Source organism: Rhinopithecus bieti, unplaced genomic scaffold, assembly GCF_001698545.2.
Source record: "Rhinopithecus bieti isolate Rb0 unplaced genomic scaffold, ASM169854v2 scaffold_8675, whole genome shotgun sequence".
Classification (NCBI taxonomy): domain Eukaryota; kingdom Metazoa; phylum Chordata; class Mammalia; order Primates; family Cercopithecidae; genus Rhinopithecus; species Rhinopithecus bieti.
Window position 1 is genome coordinate 1495705 of NW_016806447.1, and position 26062 is coordinate 1521766.

The following is a 26062-nucleotide window of genomic DNA, read 5'->3' on the forward strand; positions in this document are numbered from 1 at the left end:
TCTGTGTTGTGGACATCCCAATACCTGCGAATCTCACTGTTTGAATTATAACAAATGCAGAAAGCGCAAGGAGGGAGGGAGGGAGGAAGGAAGAAAGGAAGGAAGGAAGGAAGGAAGGAAGGAAGGAAGGAAGGAAGGAAGGGAGGGAGGGAGGGAGGGAGGGAGGACGGAAGGATCTGTCTTACCCCAAAGGCCCCATTCAGCCCCCATGTCTCCTGTCCCCAGGCTCCTGCTCCCACCTGGAAATTCAGGACTTCAGTTCCTTGAGAACTGCATCCCTGTCCCATCCACACCACCTCAATCATCTCTAAAATCCAGGGTTTGTCTCACAGGTGTTCATGATAGGGTGCTGCCATTTTCCCATTATCTCTGGGCAGTTCAGTTCCCCATCTTGCCACTTCAAGAGGCACCAAGGTCTCCTGCTGGATGCTGTTGATCCCCACCTATCACAGATGCTGGTGCCTCACCAAGTACATCAACAAGCTTTATTCTTCCATCAGACATGCTGCTGAAGATCTCTGTTAAGCACCATGACTAAACAGCCAGAGCCCTCAGAGTGCCACAATGTTATTGTTATCTGTGGGGAAATGTGCCCTCTCATCTTTGAGTTACCCTCTGTTAGAGGTGTCACAAAGCAGTGTTGCTCCTGCTTCCGCTGTCGTACAAACTTGAGTGGAAGAGCTCTTTCCATTTCTATTATTTTGTTTTTTTACCTATAGATCTCTTTCTCACCCTAGGACTCAGGCATGGATTGTTGCTATATCTACCTTTTCATATTTGTTCATGCATTTCATAAGTGGTTTTTTGTTTTGTTTTGTTGTTGTTTTTTGAGACACAGTCTCGCTCTGTTGCCCAGACTGGAGTTCAGTGGAGTGATCTCAGCTCACTGCCAGCTCTGCCTCCCGGGTTCACGCCATTCTCCTGCCTCAGCCTTCCAAGTAGCTGGGACTATAGGTGCCCGCCACCACGCCCGGCTAATTTTTTGTATTTTTAGTAGAGACAGGGTTTCACCGTGTTAGCCAAGATGGTCTCGATCTCCTGACCTCGTGATCCGCCTGCCTCAGCCTCCCAAAGTGCCATTTTTAGTTCTTTACGCTAGTTTCCCATCATTATCATAACTCAGCTACTTTCTGTGTGTCTGATAATCTCTGGGCATCTTTCTACATTGTTTCAAATAACAGGCTAGGGATTCTCTTCCCACATCTCCAGGTCAAATTCCTAAGGAAGTAACCAATTGGTCAAACTAATTACTGTTGTTCTTGAATGGACATTTGTGCCATCGCATGTCACAGACTACTAATCTACTTGTGGGTCAGCAATAGCCTCAAGGTAGTATCATATGGTACCAGCAAGAAATACATGCAGAAGGAACCTCCTAGAGGAGGTCTGTAGGAGTGGCAGGCAGGCATTCTCAGGCATGATCGTCCCACACTGGGAAATGAGAATTTCTATACACAGTAACCTTCAGCAGAGACAATGTACTGAGCATGTAGTAGGTTCTCAAACATTATTTTTAGCTCCATGGCTTAAAAAATAAGTCTCACTTCTTTCATAGGACATTTAAGTCCACTTAGGATATATCTCAATTTACCTTTCCAGTTTTATTGATTTTTGTTTGAACTCTCTACATAGCTCACATTTGTTGAGTGCTAATAGTATGTCTGGTACTTTTCTAAGATTGTTATATGGATTTAGTCATTTAATCCTCAACAACACAAAGTACTGTTATTAGTCTTATTCTACCAATAAGAAAACTGAGGCTCAGAGAGGTTAAGTTACCTGCACTAGGACATGTATTAATAGTCAATGATTGAACAGAAATTCGACCTTCAGTACATGGCTTCAAAGTCCAAGATCTTAATCACTAAGCCATACTGCTTCTCAAAAATTAACCAATATTACTACATAATAATAATAGGTATTATGAGTGATTATTGTATGTTGTCAGGGTTCAGAACACCACACCCCAAAGTTTGGTGCTTTGACATGCTGAGTTCTTTAAACTAAAGGAGACTGGGAAGGCCTCAGAACTAAGGTCTCTCTGAACTTCTTTCTGTCCTCCTTTCTTCCTTTTCCTGTTCTTCCCAAGTGGGTCTTATAACCTAGAATTTCTCTCCCTAAAGCAAGCCATAAAACCTAGTAAGGGGCCAGGCACGGGGCGTGGTGGCTCACACCTGTAATCTCAGCACTTTGGGAGGCCGAGGCAGACAGATCGTTTGAGGTCAGGAGTTCAGGGGCAGCCTGTCCAACATGGTGAAACTCCATCTCTACAAAAGTACAAAATTAGCCGGGCGTGGTGGTGGGCGTCTGTAGTCCCAGCTACTCGGGAGGCTGAGGCAGGAGAATCGCTTGCACCCGGGAGGTGGAGATTGCGTGAGCTGAGATCGCGCCACTGCACTCCAGCCTGGGCATCAAAGTGAGACTCTGTCTCCCCCCACCAAAAAAAAAAAAAAAAAAAAAAAAAAAAAAAAAAAGAGAGAGAGAAAATCTAGTAAGATTACTTTCTGACCATCCCTGCCTTTCCGTGGTCACAAAGGAATTCTGACTTACCTCACCTGAAACTAGGTCATAAAACCCTCATTCTAGAGAGTTCCTGTCCTATACTCTGAGGCCAAGAATTTTAATGAACTGGCCTTGCTAGGTTCCTCCCTCAGTTTATCATTAGATGATGCCCCTTTTCAATCATGTTTCTCCACAGCTATCCACTCCTTTCATCAGACAGCATAAAAAGACCATTTTTTCCTGGGTCTTTGTGTCATTTCTGAAGACTCCTCTGTCACATAAAACTTTGTTAAATAAATTTATTATGCCTTTTCTTGTTAATTTTTATTACTTATTTTTTGAGACAAAGTCTCGCTTTGTCACCCAGACTGGAGTGCAGTGGCACAAACACGGCTCACTGCAGCCTCCACCTCCCAGGCTCAAGCAATCCTCTCGCTTCAGGTCTCAAATTCCTGGGCACAAGCGATCCGCCTGCCTGGGCCTTCCAAAATGTTGGGATTACAGGCATGAGCCACCTGCGCCCGGCCGGCTTCTCTTAATTTTTTTCATAGGAATGTCAGCTGTGAACCTTGCGATAAGTAGGACAAGATATTTTTCTTGCCCTTACAATGCCAAACAATGGACTAAGGGTTCTATTATACATGCGGTACTCAAACTGATGTTTTGCCCTGTTGCCATTATAAGTAAACATTTGCATTACAGTACACAGCCAGAAACAAAGCTGTAACATTTCCTCTAAACGCTACTGTAGCCGCACTCCACAGGATTTAATGTGTTCTACCTTTATTATTCAGTTAAGTAGATATTCTTATTTCCACTGTGATTTCTTCATCAGCCCTTGAAATATTTGGTGTATTGCTCAGATTCCAGGCGTGGAGATTTCTAGTTTTCTTGTTACTCTAGTTTAATTCTACTGTGATCAGCGAACATAACGCTGAACGGGGTCGGAGTTTTGAATGCGCGGGGGCTTTCCTTTATGGCTCAGGATGTGCTCGATGCTGGTGTATGTTCCATGTGCATCAGGTTTCCTCTCTTTCCAACTATCGTGCTAAGAGCTGACTTCAGCTTAGAAATCCTCCAAGTCCCTTCTGACACTAAGTGCGTGTAATTGCAAGCATAAACTAAACGGTAATTACCTCGAACTTTTCTTCCTGTTAACTCTTTTCCTCTTGATTTTTCAAAATGCAGCAACTATTACTTCTAATAAAAAAATAGAAAAAGAAAAAAAAAATCCACTTGTATTCGCCTGTAGCTCTGTGCTTTCGGCTCTTCTCACAGGCAAACGAACACCCCGGGCGCCGCCAAACCACAGCGCCAGAGACGCCGGCACCCGCGCAGCCACCAGAGCCCGCTGGAGCACAAGCCGGCGAACCCCAGTCCCCTGCCCCTCCCAGCGAGGGCTGAGGGGCGGGGCCGCGGCGGCGCGCTGACGTCAGAGGAGGCTGCGACGCCGCCGAGTCCGCCGCCACGCAGACGGCAGTGGCCGGTGTGAGTGCAGAGCCGGGCCCTGGGCAGCGGCGGCGCGGTAGGACCTCGCGCAGCGTTCGCGGGCTCCGGGGCGGGGGCTCCAGCGGCGAAGCCCCCTCCCCGGGGAGGCGGGGCCTGGGGGAACTCCCTAGCCAGGGAGCGGCGGCGGCCGGGAACGATGCATCAGAAGCTGCTGAAGAGCGCGCATTATATCGAGCTGGGCAGCTACCAGTACTGGCCAGTCCTGGTGCCCCGTGGCATCCGTCTGTACACCTACGAGCAGATCCCCGTGTCCCTCAAGGACAACCCGTACATCACCGACGGCTACCGGGCCTACCTGCCGTCCAGGCTGTGTATCAAAAGGTACGGTCTGGCCGCCTCCGCCTGGCGTGTCCCCCTCTCTCACCTACACCCTTTTTGTCTGGTCCCCTTCTGCTTTCCCCGCCTTTGCTTGCCCATCATTTCCTCCCCGCCCCATCCTTTTCATCCCTTTTTGCCGCCTCTCCTCCCCCGTTATCTCCCCTTACCTGGCCAGGGTACTTGATCCACGGAATAATCATGATAGTAACAGTGATCATAATTACAACTCTCCTATGGCGCTTTGCTGTTTACAAAGGGCTTTTACATCCTTTATTCGGTTTTTTCGGCTCATTGAGATATATGTTGGAATGGGGCTGAGCCATATTTGCCCGGTGTATACCTAAGCTTGCTTTCTTTTTAGAGCAACCCTCTGGGAATTCAGTAGCTTTGGGCCAGAAAAATGCCTGTATCATAGGAAACAAGTTAACATATACGCCCAAGATTTATTCATTTAGCAAATACTTATGGAGCCCATGCAGAAAAAAAGTAAACATGGCCCTTGTTCTCATGAAGCTACTAAGGAGCTACTAAGGTGTAGCCTGGGTAACAGACATTAAAGAGATAATTACACAATTACATAATAACCATTGTGGAAAAAAAATGCTGTGTAGGAAAAGCACTGTGGTAGAGAGAGCCCGTAACGGGCACCGAGCCTCCACTAGAGCACCACAGAAGCATCTCTAAGAAGGAAATTTCTTTATCATTCTAAACCTTTAAAACTACAGTCCCTTGAAAACCTGTGTCTAAAAAAAAAAAAAACTGAAAAATAACTGTTCTAGTTCTTGGAGTAACTGTCCAGACTTACTACCTGTACTGAAATACAGGACCTCTGCTTTAGGAGAATTAAGATACAGATGTTGGTTAGCTCCAGGTCACTGCAGTGGCAAACCCTAGTGCCAGAATGTGGGCTGTTGAGTTGCTCAAGCGACAACCACATGTCTGATTCTTGATTTTTCCAGCATTGTCTTTTCTTGTCCTTCTTTCCTTTTGTCCTGCCATGAAAGTGTTTCTGTGACTCATGGTCACAAGGTGACATCACTGCTCATCCCTACTTGGCTTGAATGGATGGCCCTTAGGATTCACAACTTGAAGCGTAATTACCGTTTTCCTCCCCAGTACATAAGTACTGTACATAAGTAAATTACACACCTGGGTTCTGCTGTGGATCTGGAGTTCCATAAGAATAGGGCAAGCAGTGAATTGCCTTAAATATTTTCTACCCAACTAGCAGTGGTCCTCTGCATTCTGATGTTAGGGTCCAAATCTCACGGAGTGGAAAATTAAGTATAGAGCATTAGCTCTTGAGCTATTGAGTCAAAGACTTTAGTATCCAGATCTGCCACTTAAGAGTTCTGAGACCTGGAGCAAAATGTAACCTCACTGAGCCTCATTGTAACCTCACTGAGCCTCATTATACCCACATGTAAAAATGAGGGTAATCACAGTATCTGCTTCCAGAGGTAAAAAAGGATTCAATTAGATTCTGTGTGTGAAATGCTATACATGGCCTGGAACCTAATAAGCCCTCAATAAATACTGATTGTTGTCATCACCAATGATTTTGAAGCTGAACAGATGATGATAATGAAGATGATTATTGATTTTAAAACTGAACAGAGGCCGGGCACGGTGGCTCAAGCCTGCAATCCCAGCACTTTGGGAGGCCGAGACGGGCGGATCACGAGGTCAGGAGATCGAGACCATCCTGGCTAACCCGGTGATACCCCGTCTCTACTAAAAAAAACAAAAATCTAGCCGGGCGAGGCGGCGGGCGCCTGTAGTCCCAGCTACTCAGGAAGCTGAGGCAGGAGAATGGCGTAAACCCGGGAGGCGGAGCTGAGATCCGGCCACAGCACTCCAGCCTGGGCGACACAGCGAGACTCTGTCTCAAAAAAAAAAAAAAAAAACTGAACAGAATATGAAGATGTGATGCTAGACTCCTGTTAACTTCAATAAGGATGGCACCAGATTCGAAAGACAGAAGAAAAGACCCAAAGCCAGTAAACAAGACATAGGGTTTTACTAGGGTGATTTACAGAGAGGTCCAGTGGCAGTGACCTGAACGGGAGAACCTCTGCCGCCTGCAGAAAGCATGCAGTTTATATAGCATTTTACTTAACACCCTTCCCCCTGACAGTCTCCACCTGGTAATCTTCATTTACAAAACAAAAGGCCTCCATCCCATGTACAGTCAGCATTCCATGAGATGGGACAGGGGCTCAGATGTTCCTCATAGATAAGGAATCAATCTAAGGGTTGGCCGTGCTTGAAACTGTAAACACATTCAAGTGTGTTTTTCATATAGGGTCATTCTCAGGATATGCTTAAGTTACTGCTGTCAGGTGTGTCTACTGTGCAGGAGACACCTAACTTTTCATACAGTAAGAGTAGATTCTTTATTACAGGTGTTCTTGCCTTCCCACCGGCCTTATCTTTTCCAAGTTCAGCCTTTGCCCTCTGTCCTTTTGACTTTCAGGAGTGACTGGGACAGATTTTGGATGTAATCTGAGGAGGTTTTGTATGTCATAGCAGTTTTGCGAGTCCACTGTTAGCTGCAGGGAACATGGAGAGGTTGCACCTCTCAGTTCAGTTAGTCAGGCTATACTGGATTTCACAAAAAGAAAAGTTCTGAAGTAATAAGCAGAGCATAGTATTGATTGTCAAAACAGTCTTGTAGTTACATGTTTCAAGCACATTCGTGCATCCCTTCCTCCAGTTATAAGTAGTCTTTACACTTTGATGTTTGTACATGATAAAGCCTGAAGTTCATGATCCAAGATTCACTTTATTCTTGATGATCATTTGATAGTTTTGACACTTTGCTATATACATCATGTATCTGGCCTTCACTGATTCAGAAATCCTTACTAGTAAGTGTTGACATATAACTAAATTTGTAGCAGTCACTGTGGTTCTCGCTTTTGCTTTTACAAGAAATGAACTTGAGAAGCAAAATAAATAGGAAATTCCATTTCTTGTAAAAATGAGAACGTGAGAACCACAGTGACTGCTACAAATTTAGAGTTATATGTCAATGTCAATATGTTAAGGATTTCTGAATCAGTGAAGACCAAAAACCTAAATTTAAGCAAAAATACTAGATTTTACAGACAAATGCAAGAGTATTTTAATCTTTAGTCATGATGTCACCTTTCAGTAAATAATCAGATGAGTCCTCTCCACATCTGGAGAACCATTTCCCAAAAGTAAGAAAAGAGCTGGAAGAAAGTTGCAGCAGCATCTAATGTGGCTCCATTACTGTGTAGATGAAGAAACTGAAGCCCGGAGAGGTTAAATGACTTGTGTGGGGTGGGGACAGTGAGCCTCTTGACTCAGGGTCATACACACTCTACCAACCTGTGCTGCCAAGACCAGTTAGCCCAGGGCATTTTGAAAGAGGGCACATAGTACCCACATTAAAAGTAAAGTCCAGTTGTTTCTGAAAAGGAGAAACTTATGCCACCTGGAAACTAGACTGGTTTTAAGACATCCACAGCAAAGTTGTTCTGGCATGCCTGTCTTAAAGAACCTTTCCAATGGATCAATATATATTTATTTTGCTTCTCTTAAGTCCATTTAATTTTGCATTTGTGTTCAATGAGCTCCAGGAAAGTATTCTAAGTTCATGCCTCACCTTGCACTGAGCAGGTTTTCAGATACATATTATTGATAGAATATGCTAGCTAACATCCAGATTTCCTCTGCACGTTCATTTCTGGAGACCTTTAGTTTATAGACTAATCTGAGCAAGGCATTGTGAACAGTGGGGTCATAAAGATGAATGGTACTGACCATTAGGGAGTTGAATGGCTGGAAGATGAGATGGAATTTGTATGTAAATCTCTTTAAGACAGAGAAGGAAATGGTAAGTATGATAATAGAGGTGAGCACCCAAAAAACTGTGGTCCCAAGATTGGTGGCAATGTGGAAAAACTTAGAATAATTTGATTAGATAATATATCAAATTTAGAAAGGTACAGGTGGGGTTAAGAGCTTTGGAGCAAGTATTAGGTAACTCCTCAAAATTGTCCCTAACCTTTGAATGTGACAGTAAGATGACCAATGTGAATCTCAGTTGCATGTATGTTTATTTTCCAGTTTGTTTATTTTATCTAATGAGACAGTAAACATCTGGAGTCATTTGCTGGGTTTCTTTCTCTTCTTCACCCTGGGAATATATGACATGACATCTGTGTTACCTTCAGCAAGTGCGTCCAGAGAAGATTTTGTAATTTGTTCTATTTGTCTTTTCTGCTTCCAGGTAAGTCATTTCACAAATACTGCTATTGGTAAAGAGAACTTTTTGTCAGGCAGGCTTGGTCAGGTGACCTTACCTCAGACCTACCACTTGCTTTAAAGAGCCCTGGAATGGCATGTTGGTCAGCTTATTGATTTTCATAACATAAACACCAAATGGTCTGTTCTTATGAGAGTATGTTTGAAATCTATTACATTACAAAGATGGAGAAAAATTTGTTTCTTTCCTCTTCTTTTTGGGCACCTCTGCTTTAAGATTAATAAAAAAAGTAGGAATCTTTGCATTCTATTAGCTGGCTAAAATATAACACTAGTGTCTACTTAAAACTTGTTGGGGAAGATTTCTCATCTCTTTCCTGTTTGCATCTGTGATTTTTGTATTTGTTATTTCCATACTATATTTTACTGTCCTGTTTTGCTGGTATTGATTTTTTGCTCTGTTGCTTTAATGTTAATTTATTTTGAACCCACTGGCCTGGCTTCAAATACTTTCAGTTTATTTTCCTCTCTACCTCCTGTATTTGTTAGTTCCATAGCACTGGCATTTTTCAAGAATCTGTAAAAATGTCTTTAACAGTTATATTAATAGATTTCAAACAGATAATTTTGAAACAGAAAACAAATGTGGGCTATAGTTCTATTGACATTTAAAACAATTTTTTCTGCTTCAGAGAATATAGAAAAACATAAAATGAAAAGAAAACGTATTATCCCCCTTTCTCATGACAGACACAGACTAGCTATTCCCTGCAGTTAGCCTGTTGCTGCTGAATTTGAGAGGTGAACCTCATAACTCAGCTGCACAAATGTCGCTTTCATTGTGTATCATTTTATTTCAGAGTGTCATCGCTTTACTCAAGTTTAAACTTTGGACTTCAATGGCCAAGAAACACAGCAAAACAAATCTCTCTTCCCCTTTTTTATTAATTCCAATTTTTGGAATAATATTTTAATTTTCTTTGAGGGAAAGCATAACCTATTTCTGGTATTAGAAAATTATTTTCCTTCAAATATTTTTTAAAATGTACTCTTTCTGATGTTTAATTTTGCCCTGATTTCAGCCAAAATGTCCCTTACAATACATAACCAATTTTGTAATGTGAATGAATCAATTTCTTTTTAAATTTTTAGGTGCATCTCAGTATAGATTAACATGCTCTTAATGATCATTAAGTAAAAACTGGCTTCTATTCTTGTTAGTTATATGCATATTATCTACTTTGAGAATCCCTGCTCTTTTCCTTTATGCTGAGGCCTATTCTTTATGCCTTCACTACCTGCCACAGCTGATGTTAGTTCAGAGAATGTGTATTAATTTCAGTATTGACGTAAGAAAACAATACATTGCAAAACTAAAAGGATTAAATAATTACAACAATTTCCAATAAAGAAACAGAACCAAAGTATTACCGTGACTTGCCCAGGATTATTCAGCAGGGCGGTAAAATCCTGTTCTCCTAATTGCTAGTGCAATGATCATTGTTACAATATATGCTGTACAACTTACTAAAGACAGATGAGCACATCTTCCCTACTTGAAAAGACCACTTCTTACCAAATTATAACTTGTTCACCTGAGTTTTTCAGATTCTTAGGGTCAGTGGACAGTGTAGTAAATCGTAAATATATTTATTAATATTGGTTTACATTTAATATTAAAAGACAATTTACATTTAATATTAAAAGACATAACATTTTTCTCACTCCTATGCTTCTATATGCTTTAGTGCTTTCCTCGCAACCAGATTAATAGAGTACATTCTGAACAGTAGAATGTAATTCAGGGGCTTTGAACCTTCCAAGGTATTTGTATTTTGGAGAAGAACCTCAGAATACAATAATGCCTTTTGCTAGATTTGATCCATTTACATTCAGTTAACAAATATTTGTTGAATGCATCCTATATACATCCAGATACTATGCTAGTATCTGAACAGTGCTGAGCAGAACCAACCTGGTATAAAGGTGAAGCCACTCGTAGGCGTGCAGAAGAGACAGTGAGGTGGCATTTAAGCAGGAAAAAAGAAGCAAGACTCACTTTCTTAGCACTTTCTGGACTTGCAGGTACTGGTTTTTGTGGTTGAAACCTAGGAGAATGGAGAAAGATTAAGGCTGGAGAGATTGGCAGGGATCAAATCATGAGGTATTTTGTTATCATGCCAAGGAGCTTCGATGTGGGATGTAACACTGTAATTATCTGTCTACCTTGATGGAGTGAGATACTCCATAGAAGGAAACTTTCCATTATAACTGAAACATACCCAATTTCCCAGATTATCTTTCAGTCCATTTTTAAAGGAGCTCTAGGAATAACATATTCCTTCTTAAACAGGGCATACTAGGTATGGGTTAACTTTAAAATCTGGGGTTTTCTGTTAATACTATTTTACTTTTCCCTTAGATACCATAGTTTTCTTTTCCTCTTTTATTTTCTTTTCACAATGAAGTGAGCTTTATTTTTGTTTCTAATTATTACTACAAGATATAATCGTGTAGAAATTTAGGCAAACAGAAGTTTATGGAAGAAAACGTCACTTGAAATTCCACTTTTCAGAGGTAACTACATTGGACATTTGCGTTAAACAATGAGTTTAACCCAAATGTGTATGTTTGTGTATGCATAGCTACCTTGCACCTGCCTACCTGCCTGCTCACTTACCTGTCTACCTACTTCCAAGCTACAGTCATCCCTGCTTGCTATTTTGCGACCTGTTCTTGTGTCATTCAACATTGTGGCAATGGGATGTGTCCCAATCAATGAGAAATAATACACTTTTATGTTCTCCTGATTTATGGTGCTTAATCTCAAGGATAATCTGAGAAAACAACCAGGCTTCTTAGAGTTACATTTAAATAACGAACTTAGAGTTAGTTACTGGTTGGTTGCTTAGTAACCAAAAAGCTATAGACTATTAAGGATTTTAGATAATTGATGAAGCAATGAAGTTGTGACAAAGTACATTGTTACTGAATATTGATATTGAGTCTATAGTAACTAGATTTGTTTAATGACCAGAATATAAAATATTAATAGCTGGATGACCATGTTACTGCCTTAGCAATTGCTTACAAAATGTTTATCGGTTGTACCTACTTTATATTGTTTGTTTGTCCCATTACCTGCACCCCACTGTCACTGTCTCAGTATGTGCTCTCCAGGGCTATTCCTATAACCTCCTGCTTCAGCCCTTCTAGTCCACACCTCTGTAAGGGGGCACTTAAAATCTTCAGGCATATCATATCATACCCGTAATATTGAAGTTAAAACCCATTAATGTGTAGGACATGTCATAATCATATTATAAAGAATATGATGCTTTTCCTTAATCTCTGCCCCCCAGCCATAAATATGTGCACACCTTTTTTTATGTCCTTGGTGAATGCCAGCCCAACTTTTAAAATCCACCTCAGGTGAACAGCCCTTCTCTGATGCTCTTTTCTTCCCACCAGTCCCACCCTCCAAATGCACATGTACCCTCACAGAGTCAGTATCCTCCCACCTTTTTCAATTATGCTCTGCACTGAAGTACAGTAGGATTTGTTACTGTACTATTCAGTGATTCTGTATCACCTCCAATGTATGACACACGGCAGGTGCTTGATGGCTGAAAGGCATTCTGCCATAGAAACCTCATCAATTATCAGAGCAGCTAGCTGATTGAATCAGATTAGCTTTACTCTCAGTTTGGCAACCATATAAAGTTAGCAAGTCATGATTGTTTTTTAAATTATTATTATTTTTTTTGAGACAGGGTCTCACTGTCATCCAGGCTAGAGCATAGTGGGACAGTCACGGCTCACTGCAGCCTCGATCTCCCAAGCTTAAGTAATCCTCCTGCCTTAGCCTCCAAAGTAGCTGGGACCACAGGTGCATGCCACCATGCCCAGCTAATTTTGTTTGTTTGTTTGTCGTAGAAATGAGGTCTTCCTATGTTGCCCAGGCTGGTCTCGAACTCCTGTGCTCAAGTGATCCTCACACCATGGCCTCCCAAAGTGCTGGGATTACAGGCATGAGCCACTACTATACCAGCCTGTTTTTTCTTGAAGGCAATAAAGCTGTGTTTACCTTAGAAATTAATAGTAAACTCTATAGAGTGAATCTCATACAGACATGAAAATTCTTAACTGAAAAAAAAGCCAATTGTGGAACAGAATGCATAGTGTAATTTCATTTAATTTTAAAGTGTGTGTGTGTATATATATATATAATGAGTGCATGTGTACAGACTAATATATCACAGGTATTTGACATATGTATTGAAAATATCTGGAAAGACACATAAAAAATGTTATCACTGGCTACCTCTGGGGAATAGATTAAGTAAGAGTGGCTTATATTTATGTTCTTTGATTTTTTTTAGGGATATGTATTGCTTCTATAGTAAATACGCTTTAAAAACAAATTAATTCATGGATCAAAACAAGCCTCAGATGATAGTTTTAAAACATTCGCATTGTATAACTTTCCCATTACTGTGCTATTTATTTATAATTTTCATTTTTTAATGTAGTTATTTTAAATTTTCTCATTATTATCTCCATTTTATCCATGAGGAAATTGAGGCTTTAGAGTAATGACATGGCTCGCTCTACTATAAGGCACAGAGCTAGAATCCAAGTCCATAAATGTTTGAATTGAAAGCCTAGCCTCTTAACTATTTCCCTGAACATCATGCATAAGTTGCTTTAGTTTCTTTAGTCACTTTGTTAAGATTTGTTTTTATTTTTCACAGGTCTGTATGCTCTGCTCTGTGGGCTATCATCTTTTTTCCTGCCATCGGTCAGAAAAAACATGTCGAAGATGGATGGCATTAGATTATGCAGGAATTTCTATTGGAATACTGGGCTGCTATGTCTCAGGAGTATTTTACGCATTTTATTGTAATAACGTAAGTAGATTGAAACATTTTAAATTCTACCTTTCGTATAGGTCTTGGGTTTTCTTGCCTTGGTTCTTTTGAATTTCTTAATAAGTACATAATTAACTTATAGAATAAGTAGGAGAGTTTTGTATAAGCATAAACTTATTTTTCAAAATGGCCCTGTCATCTCTAACATCTATTATCAGTTCTATACTTATTTTACTAATTTTTTATTGGAAAATATATATACAGTTATTTTCTGAGACTTAATGTAGACATTAAATTATTAATGTTTTCACTAAATCTATATGGCTGCATGGTTCCTCAAATATCCACATTATTTATCTTTTATTTGTGTGTTTATAGAATTGAAGTTAAAATTCACACTTGTTAAAATTATGAGATTGGTTACTGCTTTCCATTTCTTTTTTCTCCTCTCAGTGGAAAAAAAAAAAAAAAAAACAGGAAAATGTATCTGAATTTATTAGCCCATATTCTTCTCTAAAATATGTTTTCCTGTCTTCAGTCTTATGTTTGGGGTAGGCTTGTAAGACAGACCAGATAGGAGTGAGTGTCTTTAACAAATGTGAGATGTGTCTTTTCTGAGTTCTGGATCAACTCTGCTTCCTGTCCCTAAGTTCACACAAAAGTCAGTTTTTGCCTTGTGCAAGGCAGCATTTGCAACACTGTAATCAGATAATACAGCACCTGACCTAAAAATATTGGCCAACCAAACCTTATGGAGTAGAACCCTAACTCATCACCTCATGTTCCAGCCAAGAAGACAAATTGAATGTTCCCACGGGTTCAGTAAATCTCAAGTTCTCCCCTTCAGAAAGTCCCCTTCAACCCTACTTTGTTTTCTTCCTGTTTTTCTACCATACTCTTGTTTTTTCTTTTGCCCTTTTAGTTACTTCCCTTTCAGAACCAAGACTGAGCTTCTTCCTCAGGAGCAGTATACCTACTAGTTATTTCTAGTCCTAATCACAAAGAATAGAGCCTGTCCTGCCCAAGGCCCACCATGTAACAGGTGCTGTAAGGCAGGTATCTGCAGGTGCCCTGCATATCTGGGGGTCACCAACCCCCAGAACCTGTCCATGGCCTGTTAGGAACCAGGCCATGCAGCAGGAGGTAAGCAGTGGGCTGGTGAGCCAGGGAAGTTTCATATGAATTTACAGCCACTCCCCATGGCTCGCATTACCACCTGAGCTCTGCCTCCTGTCAGATCAGCAGCAGCATTAGATTCTCATAGCAGCACAAACCCTATTGTGAAGTGCACATGCAAAGGATTTAGGTTGTGCAATCTAATGCTTGATGAGCTGTCACTGTCTCCCATCACCCCTAGATGGGGACTGTCTAGTTGCAGGAAAACAAGCCCAGGGCTCCCAGTGATTCTACGTTAGGGTGAGTTGTATAATTATTATATATTACAATGTAGTAATAATAGAAATAAAGTGCACAATAAATGTAATGCACTTGAATTATCCTGAAACCATCTCTGCCTGCCTCCCCGCACCATGATCCATGGAAAATCGTCTTCCACAAAACCAGTCCCTGGTGCCAGAAAGATGGGGACCACTGCTCTAAGGCACAGTCCTCAGCCTTCACTTATTGGGAAGATTGGCTGCAGTGTGGAATTTCTCAGATTGCTTGGGATTTTTCAGTAGGACCTTTGTCTCTACACAATGCCAGAGAAAACTGTCAACATATGTGGTATGAAAATTAGTGAAGAGAAAAATCATAAATTTGATTTGAATATGTAAGAACATTATTAATTGTAGCTGCTTAAATGTAAGCCATTTGCTTTTTAGGCCTAATCACTTTGGAACATAAGCACATAATTAAATATATATGCAGGTAACCTTGTTGTAAATTGACTTGATTTTAGCAGTATACTATTTATTTCTGCCCAGCTTTCATAACTTAACCATTTTGCATGAAACGGCTTATATGTTTTTAAAAAATTAGAGCATACTGATAACCAGGTGCTTGTGAGTACAGCCATGTAATATCTGAATTCTTTTGCTTATCTTATTCTGTATTTTTCTGAAACTGTTTTCCTTTATCTCTTGCTAAACATCAAAGTGAGATACTTTTGTAACTCTCTTACCAGAAAACTAAAAGCCCAAGATAGATTAATACAGTCAGTCCATGATCGTTGAAAAATTGCTTTCTTCCATCTGGTTTCTAATCATTTTCAAATACTCGGTTGCTGTAGACCTATAAAAGACTCGTTTTACCTTTTAAGGAACACAGCTGCTTTCAGAATGAGATTGAAAACTGTGGACCCTAGATCCAGTAGAATGTACTTTTGGGCACACACTTAAACAATCTGACATTTGATTTCAGGAAGTTAATAGCCTCAAAAAAGTCCTTGGAGCCCAGATTAAGAACTCTTGTCTTATGTGACTTTTGACTTTAAGACCAGCTAACTGCTTATTTAAATACCTACATGTCTCATAAGCCCTTCAAACCTAAGCTAAGTGTGTGTTCTCTCATGCCCCTGTTCTCTTCCCCCATCACACACACAGCAAACCTGGATCATCTTTGATCATTTGCTTCATTAATGGAAGCCATTTATGTGGCCTTTCGGGCTAAAAACAGTCAAGCTTTCCTCTACTGCCCTCTCACACATCCAGTCAGCCATTAAGACTTAAGCCTATTTCAAAAATGCCTCCTAAATCTGGTGCTCACATCTACTTTATTCAACAGGAGTCCAAGCCCCTACTCTCTCTTTGAATAAACTAAACTAATATCTTTCTAGCTGGTTTCCTCTCACCTATTTTCTACACTGATGTCAGAGTTGTCTTTCTAATAAGTCAGTTTGAAAAACAGCTGTGTCATCCTATTTTTAAAGAATTCTGCTGTTCCTCCAATTCCAGTGTGGTAAAGTTCAAAACATTTAGCCTAACAGTATGCCTTTTCAGCCTTTCTTCTCAAAACTTCCTGCTGCATTTACTATTCTCTGTCTTCCCACAAAATCTTAGATGTCACCTCCTCTATGAAGCATTTTTTAGCTACCCCAAGTAAAGTTAATTGTTCCCTCTTCTGTGGTTCTACAATGTTCTGTTCCTCAGTTACAGTATCTACCATAAGATTATAATCATTTGTTTACATGTCTGCCCCTCCCATAGTCTGTGAGCTCACTGCTGGGAGAGTTCATGTCATAGTCATCTTTGCTTTTATAGGACTTGAACTGTACATGGCATGTAATAGGTAATCAGAAAATGCTTTTGTGTGAAAAATGTAGTCTTTTACCAGCTCACTTTGGAATTTGGTTTGTCATTGTGACCAACCTAAAAGTTGTATGGAACGTATTTTTTAAGGAAGGGAGATAATCCTAATTTGAGATGCAAATACCAAGTAAATAGAGTTTGGAATTTAGTGTAAAAGCCAAAATTACTTTTTCAGTTCCCTTATTGTTAATAACAGAATTAAAATGTGATTTCTTTTCATTCTAGTACTGGCGTCAGGTATACTTGATCACAGTGCTTGCTATGATCCTGGCAGTGTTCTTTGCGCAGATTCATCCCAATTACCTCACGCAGCAATGGCAAAGGCTGCGTTCTATCATCTTTTGCTCTGTTTCGGGATATGGAGTGATTCCTACTCTTCACTGGGTTTGGCTCAATGGAGGAATTGGTGCTCCTATTGTACAGGTAGGTTGAGTGTAGTTGATATTTTTCTCTTTTTTTTTTTTTTTTTGCCTTTCAGTCTTACTCCTTTTAAGTAAAGTAGTATAATCAGGCCAAGTGGGTGGATGTTTGTCATTTGAGAACATATTTGTAATTGCATATTGATGCCATAATTTTCACAGCCATATAAATAAGCATACCTTGCAGAAGTTGAGGTAAAATCTGAATACTGTTTTTCTCTGAGTTGTCTTTCTGTAAAAGAATACATTATTATTCTCTGTTACCCTTAGTATATAAATACCCAAGTCCTTATTTGTGGAGGAGGACTCCAAAGTTTCTAGCTTTGTCTGCTGGATCAGTGATAATGCCAATGATAACGCAAGTATAGAAATAGGAGCAGCTGATCTTTTAGGGGTGAAGGGAAGTTGGGGAAGGATTTTATGTTGGACCCAAGGAGTTTGGGGTACCCATTGGATGTAAAGGTAGAGATAGGATCTGAGATTATAGCCAGAGTTTGACACTGGCAATAAAGATTTGGAAATCATTATTGTATTGGTAGCTGGAGCCAGGGAAGCATGTTCAATCCACCAAGGACAATATATTGAGAAATAAAAGAAGAGCTCTTTGTTAGAATCAGGTGTTGTGGGGGAACAGTTGATGTGCATTAGGAAGAGTCTCAGTGAGCACTCAGGATTCTTGAGAAAAGGATTAGAAATAAGACTTACATTCTTAGAGATCATTATAAAAATGCTCTACGTATGCACTAGAGAGTAAACTTGAGAATTTTTAATACAAGTAAATACGCCAAGAAATCTGACAGAAATCACATATACTCATTGCAATGGTACCTTTCTCTAGAATGTGTGACTTTAAGGGTGGTTTTATTCAAAAGAATCGGATTTTTATTAGAAGAGGAGAGACCATTAGTGGGCCTACATTTATTTGCATGAAATTGGCAACAGCATAGTGGAAAACAGTTGAGTATATAGCTGAAAAGAAAGGAAGTTCTGTGACAAAGTGAATTGAGTGATATAATCTGGCCACTTGGCCAATTTGAGGACAAGGGTAATGATGTCTTCGTACATTAGGATATTGGGAGAAAGGTGAGACAGTAGTGATGAGGGACATCAGTAATCCTCCTATCTGTGAAAACATCTTTCTGACAGTTTTGATTCCCTTATAATAAGAAAATGGATTGGGGAACTGCCACTGTAGATAAATTCCAACTGGAATAATTGTTGACATAGAAGTGACCAAAATTTTGGATGTGATAAACACATTCCTTTTAAGCTTATAATGACAAAAAGAATAAGACCCTAATGGGTCTAATAGTCAGTGAATTTTAGAGAAGTTAAGAAAAAAAATGGGATTTTTTTTTTTTTTATTCAGAAATCTTAAAATGGAAAGATGGCTTAGATAATAGTTTTCAAAGATGGAATCCTAATATGATCACAGATCATTCCAGTGAGGAAGCAAAGGGAAACTTTCACAGAAATTCTTTGATAAGCTCTAATTTTTAAAAAGATGGAAAGACAGGCACTTTAACAAAGATAAAAAGTTCTGGAAGGGTTAATCTTGGGAGGCAGGATCAAATTGTGTTCTAGAATGTTTAAGAAATCTGAGGTTGATTAATCTGAAAAATATAGAAGTTAGGGAGGGTTATGATGATTCTCATATTTGAAGAGGAAGGAGAAATTTGTCTTTATTTTTTATTTTTTCGAAACAGAGTCCCTCTATTGCCTTCAAACTCCTTGGCTCAAGCAGCCCTCCCACCTGAGCCTCCTAAGTAGTTAGGTTTTAAGGAAAGCCCCCCCAGGAACACCAAAAAAAAAAAAAAAAAAAAAAAAAAAAATTTGTAGAGACAGGGGTCTTACTATGTTGCCTAGGCTACTTTTGAACTCCTGTCCTCAGCTAATTAAAAAAAAAAAAAAAAATGGAGGGAGGCGTCTTACTGTGTTGCTCAGGCTAGTTTTGAACTCCTGTCCTCAAGCGATCCTTCTGCCAAAGCCTCCCAAAGTGGTGGAATTACAGGCATAGGCCATGCACCCAGCCTGTCTTTATTTCTTAAATGAGTTCTTGGTAAATTAGGTTTATAACCAGTATTAGGAACAATATGTATAAGGATAGCTTGCTGGATTTTCTCAGGGCCAGGAAAGTCTTTTCAATACTGTGTCAGCAGTGAGACAAAGTGCTTCATATAGTAGTATTCAAGAGGACCATTTATCTGGGATATTGGAACAGATTTCTGTCTTGGGGAGACCCCTTAGGTCTTTTCCAGCCATAAGTTCCTGTTCTTCAGTGTCTGTGCTTATTTACCTGCCAACTCTATTTCCATACGCATTCTACCCATATACCTACGTCGTAGATGGAGTTGGGTGCCCTTAGGAACTTCGGCATGTTAAAGCTCCAGCCCCTTTAGGAGCCTGATTGTTAGAGCATTCTCTGTGCTCCATTCTTGCAGACTGCTTCCTGCATATGAGAACAAGTTTTCATTATTGGAGACAGTCTGCAAAACAATTCAGATTTAACAATCTTAAATCCAACTATTAGATTCGTAATAAATTTGGATTTCAGTAACAGTAGGAAGATCTGTAAAAAAACATGTTTTGCTTTTCAGGACTTTGCACCCCGTGTAATTGTGATGTATATGATTGCTCTTCTTGCTTTCCTATTCTACATTTCCAAAGTCCCAGAGCGGTACTTTCCAGGTAGGTATCTCTTTTATAGCAGTTTTGTATTGTTATTCTAAATATATGCCCAAGGTATATGCATCAGAGCATCAAAACTTAGTTTCATTTTTTAATATTATTGATTATGGAAATGATTTCTCTCTTTCCAAATGTTACCTAAAACTTTCAAAGGGCTTTCACAACTTTTCCTTTCATCCTGACCATGTGAGTTGAGTCCAGTAGGTGGAGTTGTCACTGTTTTATGGTTATGAACTAGTGACAAAGCTGACATTAGACTTTTGAGTCTTCTGACGCCCAACCACTATTTCTTTTAAAAAGTAGAACACCGTCAACTACCATTTACTTCTTTATATGCCAGCTGGTTGTTTAAAAGTAATTTATATATGCAGAGATATATAAAGCAAGAAATAAGAAGCAAAGGACAGTAAGAAAAAGATAGTGAAAAGAAGTGAGGTGTAGGATCACTTCACAATATGTACATCAAAAGGGTCTATAAAATAAATAATGGTAACAAAGCTGGCTTTAGGTTTCCTGGCACCCAGCACTAGGAAGAAAATAGTGAAAGTTAAGAGTCTTTGTGTTTCCAAGATACACAAGCCAATAGATTTTTTTGTTCTTCATTCCAAAGAAAATATTTTCAGATGGAAAATAAGAGGACACTGGGTGGAGTGAACAACAGTCTCCAAAACCTGTATTTGCTTGTTTGAGAACTTTAGCTCTGGAGTCAGACTGCTTGGGTTCAAGACCCACATCAACCACTTTCTAGTTACGTGAGCTAAGTAAGTTACTTAAGTGCTCTCAGCTCCAGTTTCCTATCTAAAACATGGAAATACTTTTTTCCACCCCCCTGGGGTTACGGTAAGGAGTAGATGAAAAAATGCATATAACACAGTTTAACGAGGATTAGATGAGAAAATGCACATATCATGTAACCAGGTTTCTAGCAATTAGTAGGGACTGAATAAATGACAGCAGTTATTACTATGTCCCCCAGCCCTGGTCTTATAAGTGAAATATGTGGTTTAGTAAGAGACAGAGTGACGCAAATCCAGGTAAGTTTTGGCATGAGTCAGAAATAACATTTAGAGTGCATAAAACTGATGTTTTTTTCAGTTTGGAGAGCTAGAAGTCAGGGAGCAGTTTAAATCTAAACTGCAAATGTATCCCCTCTTCTTCCTGGGTTAAGAATCACTTCCACGGTGAATCAGGGAAGGGACTGTCCCACTCATCACATGTGTTGGGGAAGAAGAAAGGGTGAGAAACCCTGGCCTAAACAATGCATCCCACGGATCCTCAGGCATTCCTCTGTGTACTTGGTTTTTCACCATTGAGCTTTAAACAAGAATGGAAATACAGGGGAAAACCTGAGTTGTAAACAGGAGGATTTGGGAATAGATCTAGGACATGCCACTGAATTGAAGACCACCCATCTTCCAGGCAGGGCCAGAATTTCCCTCAGAAAACAATTCTGGTAAAATACATTTTGTATCACTTTATTAATAATTCTTTTAAAATTCTATATTCTCTTTATAATAGAAAAGTAGAACACCAAACCATGAAAATTCTCTATGTGATTATGACCATAGTGGGTTTTAGGCCTTAAAATATTCAGATCAGGAGTTACCAGTTGTTTAATATAGGACATCTATAAACAATCAAACTTGTTGTAAGTTAACCTTCCCCAAGACATACTTGACGTAAAATGTGCCCTATGTAGCAGAACATGTTGAGTTCGGGTACATGAGAGCAGTGGAGATACAGAAACTAAAAAATTAGAAGTCTTTACAGTGAAAAGTGATAGTCCCAAATGTTCATGTACAACTGCCTTAGAAACTATCTCTGGCAAGTCTTCATGTATGACTTGGCCACTGGGAAATAAAATAAATTTTAACCTAAAAGCTTTCATTCAGCTCAGGTTGAATGTTTAAAAATGTATACACAAAACAATGGCATTTGATGGGTCCGAGGATCCCCAAGGTGTGTGGATAAAATTGAGTGGATCTCTGATAGTTGCATTAGATAATCAATATTTGCTGTATTTTGTTTTTTAAAAAATGAGTCTGTAGGCTTCACTAGACTGCCAGAGGAGTCCATGGTACAAAAAAGGCTAAGAATCTTATTGACATACACTTTAAAATCTATGTACTGTACTGATTGGTAAGAAAAAAGAGAGGTTAGAGAATATTTACATTATATGACCATAGAAGTACTATGAGTATGTTATTTACATTGAAATTATTATAGCTCTGTATTTTGTTATTTGCTAAGAGAGATCAAGAAGTTTTCCATATGTTAATTGTTTAATCTTCTTAGAATTTAACATTTGACCACAAAGAGATTAAATTGTTCTCTGAAGTTGTATATGAAATAACCTTAGTTAATTAAGCCATTACTAATTACATCCTGCAGATTATTCCATTAGTTAGAGAGCACAGGATTCAGGTCAGCACTTTTTCTTTGCACGCCTGCTTGAAATAAAAAGTGCTTCTAGTAGGTTTATATCTAAACTCAACAGTATATCTGCTTCTCGCAGATTTATACCTAAATCACCCCATGATTTTTAACATCTAGTTTCTTTTGCCTCTCTCAATTTTTTGTTGTTGTTGTTCGTTCTGCCAGATGTGAGTTGAGACATGGGAGGCATAAGGTCAAATTCCTGAAATTAAGTTAGATTTTGAAAACACACTTGGAAGAGCATTTCTAAAGTTTACCTGTGTACTTAATAAATAAAACCTTAAAATTAGACCCAAATATGAATTGATCCATTTTAAAATCCTTTGGATCTCCACTTAGTCTCTAGGCACTCTGAGACTATGAAAATTTTTCTGCTAAACTGTACTTCCAAGAAATATATTTTTCCTTTAATGTCAACATATTGAAATCAATATTATTTTCTTTCTACCTTCTTTCCAGGACAACTAAACTACCTCGGATCAAGCCACCAAATATGGCATATCCTTGCAGTAGTGATGTTATATTGGTGGCATCAGTCAACAGTGTATGTCATGCAGTACAGACATAGCAAGCCTTGTCCTGACTATGTTTCACATTTGTGAATTAGGTATGGCCCCCTGGTGAATTCAGTTGTTAAGCAATATATAATGGGGAATTGTATACCCCACTATTTCTAAAATTCCCATTCATTTTCCCTTTTTCCTCTTTAATATGAGTAACACTTTATAAAATGGGGAAAAAAAAGTATACTTAAGGATCTGTAGTAATAGCTGCTTTTCAAAACCCTTAAAACTACTAATTTGCTGCTTGTACAGAAAGTGAAAATTAGTTGGCAATCATAAGAAATATCTGAGTAACAATGATGAATGGGAAACTAGTGTTGAAATAGGATTCATTTTACTTAGCACCAGCTTAATTTCCTTAGGAAGGGCTCATCTCCATTAGAAAATGGAATCATCCTATGTGCTTAACTATTTTCAGTAAATTACCAAGTTTAAGTGCCTAATCAAGTCAAGGGTTGTTTCAGCCTATGCTTAATGCAAGCTAGGATAGTGATTTTAAATAATCACTAGCTTTTAAGTACATGATTTGTGAGAAACTGGCACTTCAGAGATTGTGTCCTTTAGCTGTAAGTTCTTCTCTCCCTAAGAACATTAGATATTTTAGTTTTCCAGAACAAAAGCTTTAAACTTCTCCCGCAAGTTGAGAGAAGGTTTGAGAAGAGGAAAAGAACATGTCATTTTCTATCAGATAAGAATCACATTAGAAACTAAGTACAGGATTAGACAAATTATGTGATCAAATAACATCGTCATTAGCCACCTAAACATTTTCATTCCAGATACTAATTCCATATAACTGAATTCTTGTGAGTGGATTACAGCAGGTTTTTGATCCCAAAATTCCAGAGCTTTCAACTCTGAATTTTTAGTCCTGAATATCCAGTGATGGGGGTTCCCAGCTTTATGGGTGCTACTTTCAAGGCCATAGAATCTAGATGGCCCTGTCTTGACCCTGAAATGAACCTTAAGCCTTAGAACAAAGTCATGCAGATACCCCATTTGATAGTACGCTTATTCACCTGTGCTCTAGTCCTTGGTTTCTGCATGTGCTAGCATTGCATTGATAACTCAGAATCTTGATAAACACTTAATATTTGGACCTGAAGCATTAAACTTTCTCTTTATTGTATATACTTAAAAAAATAGATCTCACTGCCCTATCATACATTGTAGCCCTCTTATTCTTTGGTCTTTCATATGCATTAAATCCCTTAAAGCAGACATTCATAAAAACTTACACTGTTTATTGGAATATAAAATATTACCCAAGTTTCTTAATTAGTTGACATGAGCTGTTTTAAATATTGGTGTATTTTCAGAACAGCAGAATTACTGAATATCAGAAAAAAATGTTAATTGATGATGAAGCTCATTTCCCAAAATGCCTTTTGTACATATGATATTTGGAAAGTCACTTTAATGTGCCTCAGTTAATACATCAGTGAAATGTTGTGTTTCTTTTCCAGTGTAGTGTTTTTGGAATATAAATTCTCCATGCTAGTATCTCAGCAAAGAGAATTTCCCCCAGGAGGCTCAGTAAAGGAATACCATGTCTTACCCATCGTGATGATGGAACCCTGCTTTGAAAATGGCCATTTTACCTTATAAGATTAAAATTTTGATCCATATGTTAAGTGATGGAAGATTTTGGTGCAACAGTAGTAGGATATATTTCTCCTAGAGCATCCCTTATTGGCTTACATGATTTTATTGCCTTTAAATAGATATTTTGTCATTTTGGCCAAACAAAAGACACTGAGTAGTTATACTTAAGTTAAAAATGAGAGGAAAGTCATTATTTTAGGTGTGGAGCCATTTTATTAGAAAACTTTGTCAAAATAAAAAAAATTGAATCATTTCAATTTTGCAATCCCTGTATTAGTATATGAATACTTGCCATCTGAATTAATACATAAAAGAGCATACTGTTTTAAATCAGTGTTTCTTTGAATTTAAAGGGTGTACAGGTCTTTCCGTAGGAAAATTGTTCCATGTAAACATTTCAACTTTTATGAAAATGTTAAATATTGTAAGAAAGTTATCCTCTCGTTTTTTCACTGCTTTGATGTATTTATTATAAAGTAGGGAATGAATGAATGAATGAATGTGGATTGCTGTCAACTAGAAACACTTCTGTATGTCAGTCAGCATTTTAATGACCACCTACTGTGTGCACAGCACTACTGGTAAAATTTTGAAGACATTGTTAACATTAAAAAATATTTTAAAGTTGTCTACAAATCTGAGCCTTGTAATGATGTATATTTATTTTTGTTTTTATAGATTAAAATAAGATTAAAATATACTATCCAGTTACAGTACTAAAAAAGACTGGTTTTAATTTTACCAATGTGTGAACTATAAAAGCTTTTGCCTACAGATTTTACAAGTACATTTTAAAATTATCTATGGCTGTTTTAAATTGTCTCGCAATTTATATGGTTGTAGTTAACTCATTTAAGAAACAATTATCTTTCTATATTAAGCCATTTTCAAATAGCAAGACAGTGCTTGTCTTTTTTTGTTATTACACTAACTGCAATTCAGTAAGCTGCATGACAAAATATGTATTATGTAAATAAACCGGGTTTACTAAATATTTTTAAGTGCTGCTTGTCATTCTTTGTAATACATAACAGCTTTAAAATCATATTTTAGAATCAGGAACGAAGATTCAGGGAATGTCTGTCACATCTTATGGCATCCCACCTGGACAGAATATCCGATTTGAAGATTGTGATTGACTGCCATAAAACTATACAACTCTCCATTTGGCAGGTACCTACTAGATAATACTTTGCCCTGTATTAAATGTCAAGGGGCAAAGCCTATTCCTCTGAATTCCTGCTGGTTGCTTTGCTGCATTAGGTCCCTGTCTACTCTAAATCATCATTCCTGGGAATTCTACCTCTGCCCAAGTGTGTAAAGAATCAGCTCACCTATTAGAGAAGGGGTAGAAATACCTTCTATGTGTATTATCACAAAAACTGTGTTTACACTGAAGAGGTGTAAGTACGGTCCTCTGAAATCTTGTACCAGAATTCCCAAGTAGTGTAATGAGGTAATGATCCAGAACTGAAACTACCCTTAAGAAAACATTTTTGGAAGGGAGAGGTAAATAGCAGTAGGGGGTTTCCTGTGAAAAATTAACCTCCATCCTCAAGAGAGCTGAAATGAACAGCCACCAAGGCTCTAGTCCTGCTCTATAAAATCTGAGATCAACATACTACCTAACATGCATGTAATCTCAATTGTGGCAACCATCTGAACTA

General features: G+C 38.7%; 1 protein-coding gene across 6 annotated transcripts in view; it reads left to right on the forward strand.

The window, feature by feature from the left end:
• The first annotated feature begins 3938 nt into the window (after positions 1 to 3938).
• Positions 3939 to 26062, forward strand: part of PAQR3 (progestin and adipoQ receptor family member 3) — a 44441-nt gene continuing 22317 nt past the window's right edge. For 2 of the 6 annotated variants that reach the window (XR_001886456.1, XM_017876534.1), the window contains exons 1-6: positions 3939 to 4332; positions 8428 to 8590; positions 13320 to 13475; positions 16910 to 17107; positions 19701 to 19791; positions 25449 to 25568. Coding sequence is in view for 4 of the 6 variants with exons in the window: in XM_017876534.1 (XP_017732023.1) it covers positions 4148 to 4332; positions 8428 to 8590; positions 13320 to 13475; positions 16910 to 17107; positions 19701 to 19791; positions 25449 to 25534 (879 nt within the window). In the remaining 2 variants the exon portion in view is untranslated. Of the gene's footprint in view, positions 4333 to 8427; positions 8591 to 13319; positions 13476 to 16909; positions 17108 to 19700; positions 19792 to 20401; positions 20553 to 22686; positions 25390 to 25448; positions 25569 to 26062 lie in introns of those variants that run through there. The other 4 variants (XR_001886457.1, XM_017876532.1, XM_017876533.1 and 1 more) reach the window with 4 other exon arrangements.